The 19453-nt window shown below is 36.6% G+C and overlaps 1 protein-coding gene across 3 annotated transcripts in view; it reads left to right on the top strand.

Moving 5' to 3' along the window:
* The first annotated feature begins 213 nt into the window (after positions 1-213).
* The window catches only part of DCUN1D5 (defective in cullin neddylation 1 domain containing 5), a 35057-nt gene continuing 15817 nt past the window's right edge, over positions 214-19453 (top strand). The window contains exons 1-4 of one of the 3 annotated variants that reach the window (XM_062196935.1): positions 214-610; positions 2685-2776; positions 7618-7688; positions 8080-8171. In XM_062196935.1, the coding sequence (XP_062052919.1) occupies positions 525-610; positions 2685-2776; positions 7618-7688; positions 8080-8171 (341 nt within the window). In that variant the 5' untranslated portion in view covers positions 214-524. Of the gene's footprint in view, positions 611-2684; positions 2777-7617; positions 7689-8079; positions 8172-19453 lie in introns of those variants that run through there. The other 2 variants (XM_062196936.1, XM_062196937.1) reach the window with 2 other exon arrangements.

The raw sequence follows: 19453 nt of genomic DNA, 5'->3' as shown, positions 1-19453 counted from the left end.
CGGTGCTGACTACTAGCACCAAGGTGGGGGTGTTAGAGAAAGGCCAGGATACTAAGTTTCGTTTGCAGTAATTCCGGCACAAATCGGGACTTCTACCTTTTCCTTGGTTAGCCAGCAGGGGCCCACCGCCCCTGCGGCGAACCTGGGTCCACTAGAGCCACTCCCCTTCCGGCAACCGGCGCGCCTGCGTCACTTCCGCATATAAGGGATTCGCATCCGGGTCAGGCTGAGCCGCTTGCTCCCTGTGACTGGCGGAGGTGCCGCGCTGTCCGCGTTATTTCCTCTCGGCGAGACCGACCCGCAGTGGCCACCGGCGAGGAGCCACCCCTGTCCCAGGGAAGAAAAAAGAGCAGGAGACCTGGGAACGCACGGCCGCCGTGCGGGGCCGAGCCGCTCCAGGCTGACGACTCTGCTCCTCCGCTTGCTGCTGTATTTGGGAACGAAGTGCCAGCGCTGAGGGGCATCCAGCAGACAGCGACCCCCTTCCCCGGCTCCCCTGCCCACCCTGCCGGGGAGGGCGGAAGATGCCGGTGAAGAAGAAGAGAAAATCCTCTGGGGTGGCAGCGGCAATAGCAGAAGACGGAGGCCTCAAAAAGTGTAAAATCTCCAGGTACCACTTCCACCCTTTCCTTCAAGCTTTCCTTCTTCCTCCTTTGCTGGGCAGCTGGAAGAAAGGGAGTCGGGCCCGGCCTCCCGGTGTCGGGCTGGAGAGGGGTGAGGCCCCCCTGTTCCAGCCAGGCGGTAGGTGCAGAACGCCGGGAGTCCGCGCCGGAACCGACCTCGTGCTCGCTCGTGTGTGTGCCCCGGCGTTTACGGAGAGCCCGGGGGAGTCTCCAGCATTAGGGGGTGCCTGCCCTGGAGGTTGGGGAAACAGATGCATCTGTAAGCTCCGCTCGTTCCCCTGCCCCGCACTCCCTTCATCCCACCCTCAGCTTTTCAATAGACGTGGAAGGGAAGGGTCCCTTTCAGAATTTCTCTGTAGCGTGGAAGAAAGGAGCGTGAGGAATTCTTGGCTTGACAACTGCTTTGGGGACGGTGGGAAGGAACTCTTAGGCTAAAATTGGCCTCCGGATGTAGTATTCGAAGCCCTAACGGAGAGCATCTGAGCTGCAGGCCTTTTATATGCTAGGGACCTCATTTTCTGGAAACGTAATGCCTCCGTCTATTCCAAGTCCTCGTGTGCAGGCTTGGAAACACCCAGAATGCTTTTTGTTCTCTACCATTCAGCACACTGTTGGTTCTTGGTATCAGTATTAGTAATTTGGGAGCTGTTGTACACCATGCTTGGTGACAAGAAGTTACAGCTCTTTGCATGATAGCATATCCTTGGGGCCTCACAGCAACACCGCATGCTGCAAAAAGAAGCATTGCAATTTAGAAAGGAGAGGTGGACTGGTCGTTGTTGGTTTTGATTTCCTTTGGGAGTCTTTGTATCAATGGTTGACACCTGATGTAACAATGTCAGATGCCACCATTCAAAGAAGACAGTAGCCAGCATTACAAGGAAGAAATAACAGAGCTTCTCTTACAGAGAGATCTGCTGCTTAAAGTGTGAGGTAGGTAACTTAATCCAGTCTTCACCTTCATTTTCGCCATTGATTGACTTTTTCCTTCATCGTTACTGTGTTTTGACAAAGGAGACCGAGGAGTATTTCTGAGGCCGTTTATTGTGACACAATTTTCTTACACCTCTTGGTCTAGAGAATTTTTATATGAATTTTATATGAAGGCTTCGCGAGCTCATATTTTTATGAAACAAATTAGTTTTTTAGTTACTCTTAACTTGTGACCATCTTGAGTGTATAAAGTGTCAAAATTATTTAAACCAAACGTTAGAATAGCTGAGCTGGCAGTGTTACTAGAACTCAGGATATACTTTGCTCTCTTGATTTTTTTTTTTTTAATATGTATACTTATTTGACATATTACTCAATTTCATTTCTGTATCATTGTGATAGTGTAATATTTGAGTTTCAGGGTACTCTAAAGTGCATGAAATCCTACAGGCCACTTTTGAATTAACCAACTTTAAATGATTTCATCAAAAAGTATTGAAAATGATTTTGTCTGAGATTAAGTAGCTTTGGCTGAATTATTTAGACTTACATTAACTTTTAGAGTTTTGTTTTGTTTTTATTTTTTCTCAGTCTATGGAATTTAGTATACCTGTAGGTCCTACGTCATCATTTATCTTTAAATGTTTATTTTAGCTTAGTAGATGATAAAGTGAACAATTCTTAATGTATCATTTTATTTTGAAATATTGGTCAAGTATCTAAATATACTTTGTAAGATTTTGTTTTCAAATGTATACCTATTATACACAAAAACGATTTCCATATGAATCAATAGCAGAAACAGAATATAGATTTTACACTTTCCCAACTAACAATCCTGCCTCGAGACTTAGGTTGAATTTCTTTGTGTAGTCTTTTGCAATTTGGGGAGATAATTTCAGTTGATATTTTAGAATTTTATAGTGAGCAAAGCAGCATTTGGGGTTGTTATCCATAAATTTTTACATTTAGACTACTGAATTGGAAATACTTCAGTTTTTTTTCCCAATAATGTCAACGTCTAAAAATATTTTGTTTACTTTGAATTGCAGTAGTTCTTATTGAACTTAGTTTTTCACTAAGAATTGAGACTTAATAAAAATCTTAGGCATTTGTGTGTTTTCTAAGCTATTGCAGATCCCAACCCCCTGCTAGACTAATAAGTGGAGAGGAACATTTTTCAAGCAAGAAGTGCCTGGCTTGGTTTTATGAGTATGCAGGTAATGAAATTAATATAAGAAGATACCAGTCATATGCTTTAAAAAGTTTTTTTGGTTCATTCATTTAACAAATTGTTTATTACAGGCTTGCTATGTCTTAGTGCTGTGCTGGGATCAGAGCAAGGCTGAGGATTGTGGGTAGGCTAGCAATTTGGTGCCATTTCAGACTGATATTTCTTTAAATATATATTCTGTATTTATTTAGTGGGAGGATGAATGTGTCAACAGAGACAGATTCACTTATTAATTTATATCTGTTGACTAAAGCAGTATTCTGGAAAACAAAGTACATGAAACATTTTTCTATGTAATACTCTTTTAAAGTTTTTTCTGAATTAAATTTTTTTTGAAACTTTGGTGAGATACAGTATAACATTTAAATCTCAAATATATTGTATATCATTGCATGGGCAGACCCTTTAAAGATTGTTATTTATCCTTAAGATACAATATTAGAAACTAAATAGCTTGATATTAATACCTTATGATAAATACTATTGTAGAAAGATATACTGTGGGAGTTAATAGCAATATAGGAGGGATAGGTCTTCAAAGAGCTCATGAGAAATACGTAAAATGAATTACATAGATTTCCAAAAAAATTGCCCCCAAATAAACTTAATTCCATATTCCAAGAACTTTTTGAAGTCTCCTTGTATAACCCAGCATTGAAAGTGTCAAGGGAAGCTACTTGGAGAAGCCAGGTTATTTCAGCTAAATTCTTTAAGTGGTAGATGAAAAGCTCTAGGCTCCAGGCAAGACCTTAGCATGGAGGAAAATGTCAAAGCTAACCCAGCATAAATCTGAAGAGTTAAGCAAATACATGAAAAAAGATCCCTTGTTTCCCACTTATTATTAACTTTTTAATAAGCATATAGGGTATTTTTTTTTCCTCTTAGAATGGGTTTGGTCTTCTAGAGATGCTGATTTTAAGAATTTGTTTTTGCTTTTCCTTTTCCCTGTTTCTTTTTCTTACCTGCTTCCCTGTTTGTTGTTGTTGTTATTTTATATCTACTGCTAATCCAAGTTAAGGTTTCAAGTGTACTCTGAACTTGAAGTATAGACTAACTATGAAAATTGAGACTGTTTTTAAAGTGAGGCAGTAACTTCACTACTGGGATCAGCTGAATGATCCCAAAAGTATAATATAAAAATTGTTTAGTAGAAGAAAAATGGATTCTTTGTAGACCAGAAGAAATGCTATTATTGGCATCCCAAGACAACCACTAACCCAATTTAAATGCAGCAAATTCACTTTCGTACTGACCTCCATTTAAAATGCTGACCCATTATTCACAATGCCAGTTTTACTGGTATGCATGCTACAGAATCAGAAGATCTTATTTTTACTTAAAATTGTTGCTAGATAACATAGCAATAATGAGTAATTTTTTTTCTTTCATGCTTACTTGTTGTGTTTCTCCTATGAGCTTTCCTGAGTGACATTAGATTCTAATTGAACATTTCATCTAGGTGCATTTTTTAAAATCGCTGATGTAATAATTATTGCTATTATTCCAGGAATTGTGCTAAGTATATAATTTTTCCATATATGACCATTCTGTTAAGTAGTTGATGCTATTCCTATCTTATAAATAAGAAAACTAAAGATTAAATTAATTGGCCCAAGGTCATAAAGTGACAGAGCCATGATCCAATCCATGCTTTTAAATACTTTTTTAAACATGTAAATAGCTAATTTTCATTTTTGCCAAGAAAATGTTAGTATGTGAACTTGAGGTTAACTTATCTGTTTTTCCTTCAATGATTCATTCAATAAATATTCAAGGATTCATTATGAGTCAGGCACCATGCTAAGTGTTAAAAGTAGTGAACAAGTTAGACAAGATCCCTACCCTCAGGGTACTCGGCTTCCAGTGAGGAAGATAGCCAGTAAACAGACACGTAGACTGGATAATTACACGTTGTAGAGGGTTATACAGGTAGTAAGTATGAAGAGGTTCAGGGATAGAGTAAGGAAGGATTGAATGGACTTTCACCTAGAGTAAATAGGGAAGACCACTTTGCAGACACTACTCTGAGCAGAAACCCGATTGAAAGGAGCAACCAATTGGTTGTAAAATGAACAGTATCTGTTCTGTCTTAACATGGGGCTGTCCTTCGCTAAAATGGAGACAGTTATGCCTACTGAAATGTAAAGCCCTTAGCACTGTACTTGGTATATGGCTAGCTCAGTGTCAAATTTACTGATTGCTTTTTACAATATTTTTCAAAATTAACAACCACTCTGTTGCTCGTGTTGGAGGTATGGTGTTACTGAGCAAATCTTCCCCATCCCCACTCCCACCTCCCAGCAGCTCTTATGACTGGTATGGCATTAGGCCTTGTAGATATGGCTGGGAACATTTCTTTGTGGTCATAAAGAAATGGGGAAATTGATGGTGTTTGTTTTCATTTAGTTTTGAAAATGTATTAGCTGTGTGTTAAGACTGGTGGTTTTGGCCTTTCATAAGACTGCTCATGCATTTAAATTAACAAGGATTCAATAACATAATCATTCTTTGATATTTGTGGGACATTGGTTCCAGGACCCCTGAGGATACCAAGCCCTGCAGATGCTCAGGTTCCTTTTATAAGATGATATAGAATTTGCATATAATCTGTGCACATTCTTCCTTACATTTAAAATTATCTCTAGATTACTTGCAATACGTAATCCAATATAAATGCTATGTAAATAATTGTAATGCCTTATTATTTAAGGAATAATAGCTAGAAAAATGTCCGTACTTGTTCAGTATAGGTATAATTTTGTTTTTCCTGAATGTTTTCCACCTGTGGTCGGTCAAATACATGAATGTGGAAGGCCAGCTGTAAACTAGGCCTATTGTAAGGAAAACCATAGAAAGTTTCAGAAAGGGTGTTTTTAAGGTCTCATAAAGAATTTTTTAAAAAGTTTAGAGTTGCATAGTCCTGATACCTTGTGCAACTGGTTGAATGAATTTAACTAGTGGAGTAAATTAAATAATTTCCATTTTACACAAAACCTAGTTACCTGGACGAATTTTTTATACTCAGCCCTAGAGGTTTTACCAAGGAAGTAGTTTTATTGGAAAGACATAGTTCAGAAATACAGTTAACATTATGTAGTCAGGAAAGACCAGTGGAATAGACCTTGCTTTAGATCTGTTAATATTTAATTAAGGAAATTCAATTGATGTTTACAGACTATCTGTTTCTGTCATATATATGTTATATATGTTTATATAACTTAATTTGAATTCAGTCTAATTGAATTTGAATCACTGATCATTAACAAATACCCCAATTTTGGGAAGGAGGGTGGGCTATGTTTTATGTTTTTTGACTGTAACTCTTCAGCTTTCTTTTCTAATCGTTAATGGCAACTTTGAGGACAAGGTTCATTTTGTGTTAGAAAAAATGTAGAGTCCATTCTTATGGTTTAAAAACACCCTTTGTTTTCTTCCATTAAATTTTTAGCTGATTTTTGTTTTTTTCCATCTTTATTTAAGGCTGCACACTCAGTTATGTTTTTAATCAACTTGTTGTATATGTGTACTTTTTAATTAATAAAGTTAACACATTCTCATCAAAACCATTCTCCAAATATTTAGTAGGAAGCAAAGGGACCTATAACTACCATCCCCTTAACCTCTTAACATCTCAGTACATTGTTAGTACTTACTTAAACCTAATGACACCATTTTACACAAAACATTAAAAATAGTTTTTGGGTTTAGACCCTGTATTGACATAATTCTAGCAAAATTCTGGATCTCATCTCAGGCAGCAAGAATGGATTGACCTCATTCTGTACAGCTGTTACTATTTTATTAAGAAAAACTGTAGGATATTGGCTTTATATTTCACTTATAATCTAATGGTGGTGCTATGAAATCCATCTGAGCAGTATTGACTTAGTCTATGGTTTATAAAGCTGAAGTGATTTTAGTCCTTAGGAAAGGAAAATAGAAGCTTTTCTTGGCTACTTTAACAATATTATTTCCGTTCTATATTCCTTTTATGGTAAAAACACGTGTCATAGTTCATATTACTATAAAAATTTTTTTGTGTGTGTGTGCAGTCACAAAAAAGACCTAGCAATGATTTAATTACCATATTTTGGGAGTCTGAAAACAAAATGTATGGGAATTGATGTATGATGATACTTAGTGCCTAGGGAATAAGGTAAAGGAAAAGTTAAATACTATTATTTTTGGACAAATGAGAAATATAAACTAGTTGAGAAATTGAACCTTTGTGCTTCTACATTAAGGTGACATAACTAATGCCTTGCTGTTCTATTTTAGAACTAGTATGTAAGGAAAATATCTCTTTCTGGACATATACTAATTTCCATAAGTTATTTTTATGAAGTAATTTTTTCAAGAATAAAATTAAATTTGAACATATTTCAAAAGGGTAATGAATGATCTGGTTTACTAAATAGACAGATATTCTCTTTCTGATGACTATATTGAATTGTGCATTGGTTCTGACACATTCTGATAGATTAAGAAGTTCCAGCCTTGTGCTTTCTATTCCTGCATTGCCAACATTTTTATTCAGTGTACATGCTCAGTAAATGTTTTCAAGTTTTATACAAAGTAGTAGTTGATAGTAATGCATTGTTTACTGCTTTTTTAAAATTTCTTTAATTTTATATTTTAACACAGTATTCAGTGACTACTTAAAGAAATTAAATCTTGTAGTGATTATTTATATTTATGCAAGCTCTTCCAAAATTCAAATTTAGTTATTTGCAAAATATGATGTATTCATGGTTGCCTTTAGATATTGACTTATATTTTATGCTGATATTAAATAACAAAATGTATGAATTATTTTTGTTTTTGAAGGTCCTGATGAAGTTGTAGGGCCAGAAGGAATGGAAAAATTTTGTGAAGACATTGGTGTTGAACCTGAAAATGTATGTTTTATTTCTAAGTAGAATGGAATATAAATGGGCTTTATCATATTCATAAGTTTGTAAAAATTGAAACACTTTAATGTTGTACAAAGACTTTTTTCATATTTAATATTATAAATTTGCAGTACAGTAGTTTTAAATAGTTTAAGTTGGGCAAGAGTTTCTTGCTACAAATGTCTCTTGTAATAGAATAAGAAAGATCTACCTTCATAAACTACCTTTTGAGAAATTAGCACATTTCAATTTCTTTATCATTAATAACTCCAGAGGTTGTACTCTTTAGTAGTTGAAGGATGGAAATAGTTGTATAAAAATGCTCTCCATGATAAATACAGACATGATTATCTCTATGCTGACTTTTCCCCTATCCTTTATGTTCTGTTCTTTCCAGATTATTATGTTAGTTTTAGCGTGGAAATTGGAGGCTGAAAGCATGGGATTTTTTACCAAGGAAGAATGGTTAAAGGGAATGACTTCATTACAGTAAGAAATTTTTTTAAAAAACAAATTTGATGGCCTTTTGAAGATCTTAATTGATATTTTGTGCTTCATAATTTCCAGGAATAAGGTTTCACCTTAAAATAATTAAATGGGTTTAATCTATAACAATTAGTTTACTGATTGACAAAATTATGTGGTCTTGGCAAATGAATACTTGCCCCATTTTTCATATTCTATAAGAATGAACCTCAGTGTAGTCCTATTAAAATTCATTGATTCTCTTGGTGAGTGAATTAGAAGTCCCTGACCAGAGCTATTTGTTCACTGGTCATTTGAGTGATACGTTCCTGCCCTGAATGCAGAACTCCACTACTTGAGGAGTTTGTTAGTTGGACAGTAGCTGGGGACCTTCCTCTCTCACCTCTAATCTATTTGAAGATTTAGTTACAAGATACTTTTATGATTTCTTTTTTTTTGCCAAATGTATCTCATAAAGAACAAAAGTAGAAATGTTGTATGGCTCCCATGCATTCCTTAGGCATTTTATAGTTGTATATATTCAGTTTAGGATACTGCCTTTGAACATTTTCGTAAGTTATAGAACTGCTTCTAAAGTAATTTGATTGTGGCTTTTCAGAGTAAAGTATGTTTAATTTCAGAATCAATGAGTAATTATGTAACCTAATATTATGTCATGTTCCGAATGTTCATGCAGGGTATTACCAGTTATCAACATTTTAAAATAAGGAAATAATCCCTAAGATTATAAGCCAAAACTGAGATTTAATTAGCCATGTGGTTTCTTGTTGTGATTATGCTTTTATTAACATGCTCAACTCTCTTTGCTTCTTGTTTGCTTGTCCTTATGTACATATTTTTAAAGTATATTTGTTTATGGTACTTAAAATTTTTATTTTTTAATTTTCAATGTCTAATGCTTAGTAATACTCCCTTGTAAATCAACAATTACATGTACGTACTTTATTTTTTGAGTCTAAAGTTTGCTTATATGAACCAAATCATAATTTTTAGAATTTAATGTGAAATCAACCATTCTACTTCCATTATTTATGAAAAAAAAAGTCAGACTCAGGTTATGAAAATATTTGACAGAGTTCCTTAGTTGAGGAGTTAGGATCTAGAATTTTAATTTTCTGTTTATGAGTATACGGTACTGTATCTTCTATTATATCATTCTTTTGTATATGGATTAATAGTCTTTATAAATAAAGGACCATCATTAACTTTTAAAATCATACTATTTGTAACCAATGTTGAATTTCATCATACATCTAGTTGTCATAAAATACAACTTAAATACTTTGATTCTGAAATTCTTTGAGCTATTTCATAATAGTTGTAGTGTGGCTTAAGTGTAAGATATTTTACTTGGTATTTTAAGTGCTTTTTCACTCTACGTTTTTGTGTATTGTTAGGAGAAGTATTGTTGCTAACAAATGGTTGCATATTTATAAACCAAAAGTTTCTTATTAATGTTTTTGTGTAAATTGATAAATTATAGGAGCTTATATAACAAAAATATGTAAACACAGAACATTTCTAACATTTATTCTTGAATAATTAATATATAGTTTTGAGTACAAGAACAGAAATTGAGTAGTTCATGGGTATGGTTTTTATTAACATAGCTTTCCTTCAGGAACTTTACTATACGAAGTAAAATCAATTATTCAGTACTTAAATTTGCACCAAAGTTTCTCTTTCTTGCACTTGTTGTCCTTTGCCCATCTTCCAATAACAATATTCCGTGAAGCCTCAAAGCTACTCAAATAAACAAGCACTTTTGACTGAGAAAATTGTTGTTTTTTTCCTATGCTCTTAATTGCTGTAAGAAGTACAAAGTATCTTCCCTCAGTTGACTGAGTTTTGTTATTACCTGAATCTTCTTGTGGAGACCTTTCTAAGAATAAGGTAGTTTGAAATTTAAACCAAGAGAAACAAAAGAATTGGTATGTCTTTCTTTTAAAATCTAGTACATTCGGTTTTATAGACTAAATACAGTCATAAAATATAGAACTTCACAGTCTTAATTTCCCTTGTATATTTTCTTATTTTTTGAGTTTAACTTGGCATCTGATGATCTATAAATCATCTTAATATAGTTACCTGTTTCAATTAATTAATTTTAACATGCAGAAAACTTTAGTAGAACTATGCTAAAGAATAGAAGTGCTTTAGTAGTTATACTACTGTCAAGGATAGTGGACAGTAATTGTGATTAATTAAAGTCTGTATGATGTAATGCTTTACACTTTTCAGAGTACTTTACATCCAGGGCTATCTATACAGGCTTTCTATAATGTAATTAACTCTAATTTTGTGTTAAAGAGTTTGTGGGTATGAATTTGTATGTAATTAGATTGGCCATTTGATAAGCTTCTGGGACATGAAATTCCTGTATCTTCTATAGATATTTTGCTGCATGTAGTTTTTATCTTTGTTTAGTAGTCATATTTCCCTGAAAAGTACATATAATTTTATAATTATATGAAATACCCATAACAATATAGGGTACTGTGCCACTTACTGGTGACACAATGAGGCATTAAGACACAGCTTTCACCTTTTAGTTATGTTATGGTAGATTAGAGAAGACATTACAGTATTGTAATAATCTATGTAGAACATGGCAATTGCTGGAGGAAAAATATAAATTATATATAAAAATTAATTTTAGCTAAGTACATATGGAAATATTTATAGGTGTAAAATTTAAATCAGATATTTTTGAGCACAGAAATCATGAAAGATTTTTGGTTTTGTTATTGTTTAAAGGTCATAGGCTCTTCTGAGAATCTTGGATAACTGTGGATCTTGTCCCCCATTAAAATCACATATACTACTTGCTGCACATAAAATTCTGCATTGTTATCGGTGGTTATGGATCTTTCTCTTCCTATAGCTATCTCCTATCTCTTTTCTGAAAGTTTGGTGTTGAAGCAAGGGTTTATTAGAAAACTGTGAGCATAGACCCTTAAAAGGAACTGTACTTGAACATGATAATGAAAGAGGCAAGAGGCTAGCATCTGATAGCAGTCATGGTGACTAAACTGACTACCAATATATTACAAATTGTACATCTTGTGGTGTCCTTATGGAGTCCTGGACTTTGGAGGTTAAAATGGCCTGGCTTGACTTTCTTTAAGAGGAAAATGGGAAATAGGGCATATGTCCTTTTTTGTTTGTTTGTTTTGATGGGGTAGAAGAGTGTAGTAGATGGGATGCTACAGAGTGTGTGGTGTGGATTGTCATTGATTTAGCATTTGGGGCCCAACTACTAATCACCATTAGCTTCCTTCCCCTCTGCTTTCTCTAGGGTCATCTCATCAATTTCAAAATGACCCTTATCCACATTTCCAAATACCATTATATGTAGTCTGTATTGCTCTGCTTCATCAGCCTGATTTAGAGGAAGTGCTAAATCCAGAACTTTGTAATTAAATTATTTACATTACATATTAGTGTGTCATAGCACACTTTGGGATTTACTGATTAAGAAGAGAATCTCACTTAGATCTAATACATAAGGAAGACTTTCCATTTTGAGTGAAGCAGAAATTTGAAAGCCTCCCTTGGTAATCAGATGTTTAACAATACCAGGAAATTAATTTCCAAGTCCTGATGTTGAAATTTAAAACCATTTCTTCCCCTTTTAACCGCAGCGGTCTTGGAGAGTGTTCCCTAAAATCTGAGATTTTATTTGGTTGTCATTCAGAAACTCTTGCTTTCTGTGGTACTCTTTAAGTATGATTTCTTTTTAGTTTAGAGGAAATACTCTTTCAGATTTTCCAAGTAATTGGGTACTGATGTTATTTTCCTGAGTTTATTTTGGAACATAAAATCTGTGTTAGTGTCAGTGACTGGGTATGTTCACTGTTTTCACTAAATTCATTCAGTCTTTTGATGTGTTTTTAATTGATTTTCCAATCAGGGCATTTTTTTTTCCAAAGATTTATTTATTTATTTGAAAGGCAGAGTGACAGAGGGAGATGGGGGAGAGAAAAAGAGGGTGAGAGATATATTTTCTGTCTGCTGGTTCACTCCTTAAATGGCCACAGTGGCCAAAGCTGGGTCAGCCTGGATAAAGGGAGGAGCCCAGAACTCCATCTGGGTCTCATACATGGGTGGCAGAAACCCAAGCAAATAGGCTATCATGCACTGCTTTCCCAGGCACATTAGCAAGAAACTGAAAAAGAATCAGAGCATCTGGGACTTGAACTGGCACTGAGAGGGGATGCTAATGTTAGGCAGTGGCTTAACCTGCTATGCCACAACGTAAGTCCTTCATTCTATCTTTACGATATTGATAATAAATGTAGAAGCTCTTACTTTTTAAAATTTTTCTCTAAGAGGAAACCATAATTGTCAGTTGGGTTATTTCTCTGCTCAGATTTGTGTAGACTACTAGGAATGGTGTGATAATAGTTTGGACAGAGGTGATACAGGTGATTTTTAATCTGTTTGCTTCAAAAGGAGCTTATCAAGCAAAGAACTGTGCTAATAATTAGCTTTTGACACATGTATTCTTATTTAATCTTTTTGGTTGTTCTTTGAATTTGTTATTGTTGCTGTCCTTTTTAAAAATGAGGAAACAGGCTGCACACAATAAAGGAAATTGCTTAAAGCTCCATGGCTGGAAATGGAGAAGTTGAAATTTTGACTAAAGTTTGTTTGACTTGAAACTTTGTTCTTTGCTTCACTTTCTCTGTCTTAAGCTTGTTGAGATCACATAAGTAAGATTATTGCTGTTTGTAGCCATGGAATAGAAAATATTTGGAAAGTATTGTGATTTTTTTGGATTCTGATCTCCTTAGTGACTTCTCAGTCACTGTGCTTTATGACTTTGATTTATAGTTTCCCATTAACCTTCCTCCACATAGGAGTTTCGCTACATTTATAATAAAATGAATATATCACCTTCTTAGTGGTATTTTTGATGTTTATACTTTTATTTAGCAAATATTTTTGGAGTGTTTTCTGTGTGCCAGGCACTGTGTCATTTTATGACAGTGATTTTGAAGCTCTGGTGATAAGCAGATATGTAAGTTGGAATGTCAGGAGGCATCCTTTATCTATTTTACCCTTTTGAATTTCAAGTCTTAAAATTTTGCGTGATATTTTGTGTGAAAATGTGACTCACTTTACTTGGGAAAAAAATAAAAAGCATTACTTTAGGAAGCTGCAAAGATGTAAGATGAAGCAGAGTCCCATATTAAGATAAGTTATGGTGGGGAAGAATGCACATGTAATTAGATACTTGAAAAGTAGTACCCTCTGAAAAAATTTTTTTTAAAGATTTATTCATTTATTTGAAAGAGTTACACAAAGAGAAGGAGAGACAAAGAGACAAAGAGAGAGGTCTTCCATCTGCTGGTTAACTCCCCAATTGGCTGCAATGGCCGGAGCTGTGCTGATCTGAAGCCAAGAGCCAGGAGCTTCTTCCAGGTCTCCCATGTGGGTGAAGGGACCCAAGGACTTGGGCCATCCTCCACTGCTTTCCCAGGCCATAGCAGAGAGCAGGATTAGAAGTGGAGCAGGCCGGCGCCGCTGCTCAATAGGCTAATCCTCCACCTTGTGGCGCCGGCACACCGGGTTCTAGTCCCGGTCGGGGCACCGGATTCTGTCCCGGTTGCTCTGCTTCCAGTCCAGCTCTCTGCTGTGGCCAGGAGTGCAGTGGAGGGTGGCCCAAGTGCTTGGGCCCTGCACCCACATGGGAGACCAGGAGAAGCACCTAGCTCCTGCCTTGGGATTAGCGCGGTGCGCTGGCCGCAGCGTGCCGGCCACGGTGGCCATTGGAGGGTGAACCAATGGCAAAGGAAGACCTTTCTCTCTGTCTGTCTGTCTCTCTCTCTCTCTCACTATCCACTCTGCCTGTCCAAAAAAAAAAAAAAGTGGAGCAGCCGGGACTTGAACCGGCGTCCATATGGGATGCCAGCACTGCAGGCAGCATCTTTATCCACTATGCCACAGCGCCGCCCCATCCCTCTGAAAATTTTTTACCCCTACTTTTCTAAAAACTTTGGAGAGACAGGTAGACAGAGATCTGTTTACTGGTTCCACCCCCCAAGGGCCTACAGCAGCCAAGCCAGAACCAGGCCAAGGCTAGGGAAAGGGAACTTAATCTAGGCCTCCCACGTGGAGTGGCAGTGACCCAACTACTGCAATGATCACCTGCTGCCTCCCAGGGTGCATATTAGTAAGAAGCTGAGTGGAGCTACAGTGGAGCCAGGGCTTGAGCCTAAGCACTCTGATATGGGATGTACATGTGCCAGCTGGCGACTCAGGCTAGGCCAAACACCTGCCTCTAAACATTCTCAAATGATGAGTCTGGAGATACTGAAAACATCATTTCTACGTTTTCAGACAGCATTATAGTGGCATGTGATTTGAGAATTTATTTATTTTTCATATCCCCATGGAGAAATTAACTGCATTTTCAACTAATATTAAAGTTTAATTTTACTGTAAAAATTTTTGTAATATTGGAAGCCACCTTCTGAAATAGTAAACAATGAATCTCTAACAAGTAATAAGAATACTTTTATCTTTGTGCATGAAGCATACTTTGCACTCATAAGAAAATAGACCCCTGTCAAGTTAGATAGTTACCCTATTTCGTTGTCCCTTTTTAGCAGTATAGCAGACAAAATGTACAAACAGACTCTTTATCTTATAAAACACTAAAAATTGGCTGGTGCCGCGGCTCACTTGGCTAATCCTCTGCCTGCGGCACTGGCACCCCAGGCTCTGGTCCCTGTTGCTCCTCTTCCAGTCCAGCTCTCTGCTGTGGCCCAGGAAGGCAGTGGAGGATGGCCCAAGTGCTTGGGCCCTGCACCCACATGGGAGACCAGGAAGAAGCACCTGGCTCCTGGCTTTGGATCGGCACAGCGTGCTGGCCGTAGCAGCCATTTGGGGAGTGAACCAATGGAAAGGAAGACCTATCTGTCTGTCTGTCTGTCTCTCTAACTCTGCCTACCCCTCCCAAAGAAAAATCACTAAAATATTGGGGAAAATGTAAAAACATTTTTTAAAAAGCATAACCTGAACTTGCCTAAAATTTAATAAAAATCAACGGAGGCCAGAAATGATGATTTCATAGAGATCTGTGGAACTGGCATTTACCCCGAGAACACCTACTTACCTTTAGCCACTTGAGAACAGAGGACAAATTCAAGACCTGAGTAGGGTGAAATCAAATAAGAAACTCTCTTATGAAGATATTAATTGCAAAACCTACACAAGAAATGGAGAGTTGATTGTCTGGGCTTGGTTCTACATACAACTGGAGGTCAGGGACTTCAACCCCAGAAAATTCCTATTCCTAAAGTTCTTTATCTTGCAGATTGGGGGCTAGAATTCACTGCTTTTATGACTCAAACCAAATATGTATTTTAAAATTTTCACAGGAGGTAGGACTCCTCCTATTTTGAAGTGCCAGCAGTTCTTTTGTATAGGGATGCGTTTTAAACAGAAGCTTAAATTTGTACAGAAAAAGGTTACATGATTTTCAGTATAGTCAAAAATCACTAAATATATACTATAGGAAAATCAGTCTTAAGCAGAATTCAGAATCAGAGCTTGAAAATTAGTTTTTTGAATTACCGCACTTTGAATATAAAGTAACTATATAGTTAAAGGAAAGAGGGAGGTGGTACCAGATAATCAGATTTCAAATAATTAAATGACTAAAAGTAAAAAATACAGCAGATTAAAAACTTAGTGGAGGAGATAGAAAGGAGATAGATGTAGTTGAATTAGAATTCAGTGACCTATGTATTTCCTCTGAGAAATTAGTTTCCTCGAGGCAGAAGGACAGTGGTAAAGGGATTAACAGAAATGGAGCATACTTTATTTTTGAGTTTTTTATGTAAATAGGTGTCCTTTGTGTTGAATATGTGGTTTGCAAATATTTTCTCATATTCTGTAATTTCCCTTTTCGTTCTCTTATTAAGATCTTTTTGCTGATCAAATTTTTAGTTTTGTTGAAGTCACGTTTATCTGTTTCTTCCTGTCATGGATTGTGATTTTTGCTGTCAAATCTAAGAATTCTTTCCCAGCTCTATATTTTGAGAATATTCTCTTATATTATTTTCTAGAAGGGTTGTAAATCTGTAAAAGGTATGAACCTTCGATTTGGTTTACGTTTTCGCCTGTAGATGTCCACTTGTTCCAGTTACATTGTTGGAAAAAAAACTCTTCACTGAATTGCTTTTGCACCTTTGTCAGAAAAGAGTTGGGTCTGTTTCTGGGTTCTCTCTGTATTCCGTTGATGTGTCTTTTCTGCCATTAGCAGTCTGTATTACTATAGCTATATAATAAATCCTAAAATCAGATAGATCGAAGCATCTTTTTTAAAGAATTGTTTTAACTATTATAGTTCCTTTTTTTCATAGAAATTTTAAAGTAATCTAAATCTATAAGAAATAAAAAAAGAATATCTTGTAATTTATTTTTCTAAGTTTTTAAATTTTGGATTCAGTGCCTTTAATAGAGTGTTTTACAAATTATCTATATTTTATGTGTGGTGTGGTAGTTTGTGCTTTTTTAGGAATTGGACCATTTTATCTAAGTTGTCAAATTTATATGTGTAAAGTAATTACATAGTATATTTCCCCCTTTTGTGTTATTTTGGGTTTATAATAGCTCTTGTTTGATTCCTGATAAAGATAATTATTTTCTTCTCCTCTATGTCTCTCTCTCTTATCAATCTTTCTTGAAATTGGTCAATTTTATTGATCTTTTCAAAGAACCAGATCTTTGCTTCATTGGTTTTTTTTTAATTTTTCTGGTTTTCATTTCATTGATTTCTACCCTTTATTACTTGTTTTCTCCTACCTGCTTTACATTGATTTTGCTCTTTTTCTTTTTTAAATACTTATTTATTTGAAAGAGTTACAGAGGGAGGTAGAGACAGAGAGAGGTCTTCCATCCACTGTTTCATTCCCCAAATGGCTACAGTGTCCAGAGCTGAGCTGATCCAAAGCCAGGAGCCAGGAGCTTCTTCCAGGTCTCCCATGTGGGTGCAGGAACCCAAGGACTTGGGCCATTCTCTGTTGCTGTGCCAGGCGCATTAGTAGGGAGCTGGATCAGAAGTGGGGTAGCTGGGACTCAAACTGCAACCATATGGGACGCTGGTGCTTCAGGCTGGGGCTTTAACCCACTGCTCCACAGTACCAGTCCCTATTCTTTTTCTAAAATCTAATGTATGAACTTAGATTGAGACTTTCTTAAAAGTTTCCATCTAGTACTATAAATTACAATATTGGCATTGTTTTATTTGTATATAACATTTTGATATGTTGCCTTTTCACTCAGTTTAATGTATTTTTTTGTTTTCATTACAATTTACTTTTACCTAGGACTGACTTGTTGAAGTTTGTTTTATGGCTCAAGAGATAACTTAGTTTCTTTTATGTTCTGTGGATACTTGAAAAGAATGTGCATTGTTTCGTAATTGAGTGGAATGTTCAGTTAATGTCAACTAGATCCTGTTGTTTGATGGTGTTCTAATTTATATTTGTTGATATTCTTGTTTTCTATTGCTACATGAGCAGTTGAAATTTGCAGCTGCAATTGTTGATTTAGCTATTTCTCCTTTCAGTTCTGTCAATTTTTGCTTCATGTATTTTGCAGCTCTGGTGTATTATGTATTGGATTGCTTAGAATTGCTATCTTGGTAGATTGACTCTTATTGCTGTTATGTTCTCTGTTATGATTATCTTTGTTCTGAAGTCTGCATTAGCTGATCTAAATATAGCTACTTTTTCTTTTAATTAAATGTGTCTATTATAGGTCATTTCCATTCTTTTATGTTCAACCTACCTATATTGTTATATTTGAATTTAGATTTTTCTAGACATTATGTATTTTGGCCATGTTTCTTCAAAATAGAACTGGTCAATCAGTGTCTTCTAATTGTTGTATATAATACCACTCACATTTCATGTAACTGATATGTGAGAGCTTACATCAACTCTATTTTATAGTTCAGACATTTCCATTTGGTTCTTTTTTTGTATCTTATGTTTCTTTCCTTAGACTTTTTCTTTCCTTGCTGATACTTTGTTTTCTTTTTCATTTGTTATATTGTGTTCCTCATTGCTTGTTGAAGTGTGTGTGTTTGGGGGGGGGGGTGCTTTAAAATGTTTGTCAGACAATTCTAAACATTTCTGTCATTTTGATGTTTGTCCTTTTTTTTTGCATTCTGTTTGAGATCTTAGTTCTTGGTATGGCAAGTTATTTCTTTTATTAAAATTACATATTTTGGATATTATGTTACAAAGCTCTGGATCTTGGCTGGCGCTGCAGCTCAGTAGGCTAATCTTCCGCCTTGCGGCGCCGACACACCAGGTTCTAGTCCCAGTCGGGGCGCCAGATTCTGTCCTGGTTGCCTCTCTTCCAGGCCAGCTCTCTGCTATGGCCCGGGAGTGCAGTGGAGGATGGCCCAAGTGCTTGGGCCCTGCACCCACATGGGAGACCAGGAGAAGCACCTGGCTCCTGGCTTTGAATCAGCGCGATGCGCCGGCCGTGGCGGCCATTGGAGGGTGAGCCAATGGCAAAGGAAGGCCTCTCTCTCTGTCTCTCTCTCTCTCACTATCCACTCTGCCTGTCAAAAAAAACAAAATAACAAAGCTCTGGATCTTTTTTAACCTTCTTTCTGTTTTGGCTAGCTTCCTCTAAAGCCACTGTGAAAGAAATGTGGGCTGCTGCCTCATTATCACCAGGTGCAGCTAGAAATTAAAGTTCTCTGCTGCCATTGACATCTGTTGTTCTTTGTTACTGCTGGGCAAGGATGAGAGTTGCAGCCCACACTGGACCCCCATTTTCTTTTTCCCTCCCTCCCTCCCTCCCTCCCTTCTTTCCTTCTCTTTCTTTTTTTAAGATTGATTTGTTTATTTGAAAAGCAGTTACAGAGAGGCAGAGAGAGAGGTCTTTCATATGTTGATTCACTCTCCAAATGGCCACAATGACCGAAGCTGGACCAATCTAAAGCCAGGAGCCTGGAGTTTCTTTCAGATCTCCCATGTGGGTGCAGGGGCCCAAGGACTTGGACCATCTTCTACTGCTTTCCCAGGGCATAGCAGAGAGCTGGATCAGAAGTGGAGCAGCAGGGGCTGGAACTGGAGCTCATGTGGGATGCCAGCACAGTAGGCAGTGGTATTACTTGCTATACCACAGCGCCAGTCCTTGCACCTTTTTTATTTTTTAATATATTGTACTTTTTCACATTTTGTTTTGTTATGTTTTTTGACAGGCAGAGTGGACAGTGAGAGAGAGAGACAGAGAGAAAGGTCTTCCTTTTC

This window comes from Lepus europaeus, chromosome 7, assembly GCF_033115175.1.
Source record: "Lepus europaeus isolate LE1 chromosome 7, mLepTim1.pri, whole genome shotgun sequence".
NCBI classification, from domain to species: Eukaryota; Metazoa; Chordata; class Mammalia; order Lagomorpha; family Leporidae; genus Lepus; species Lepus europaeus.
This window is presented reverse-complemented; position numbering and strand designations above follow the sequence as displayed.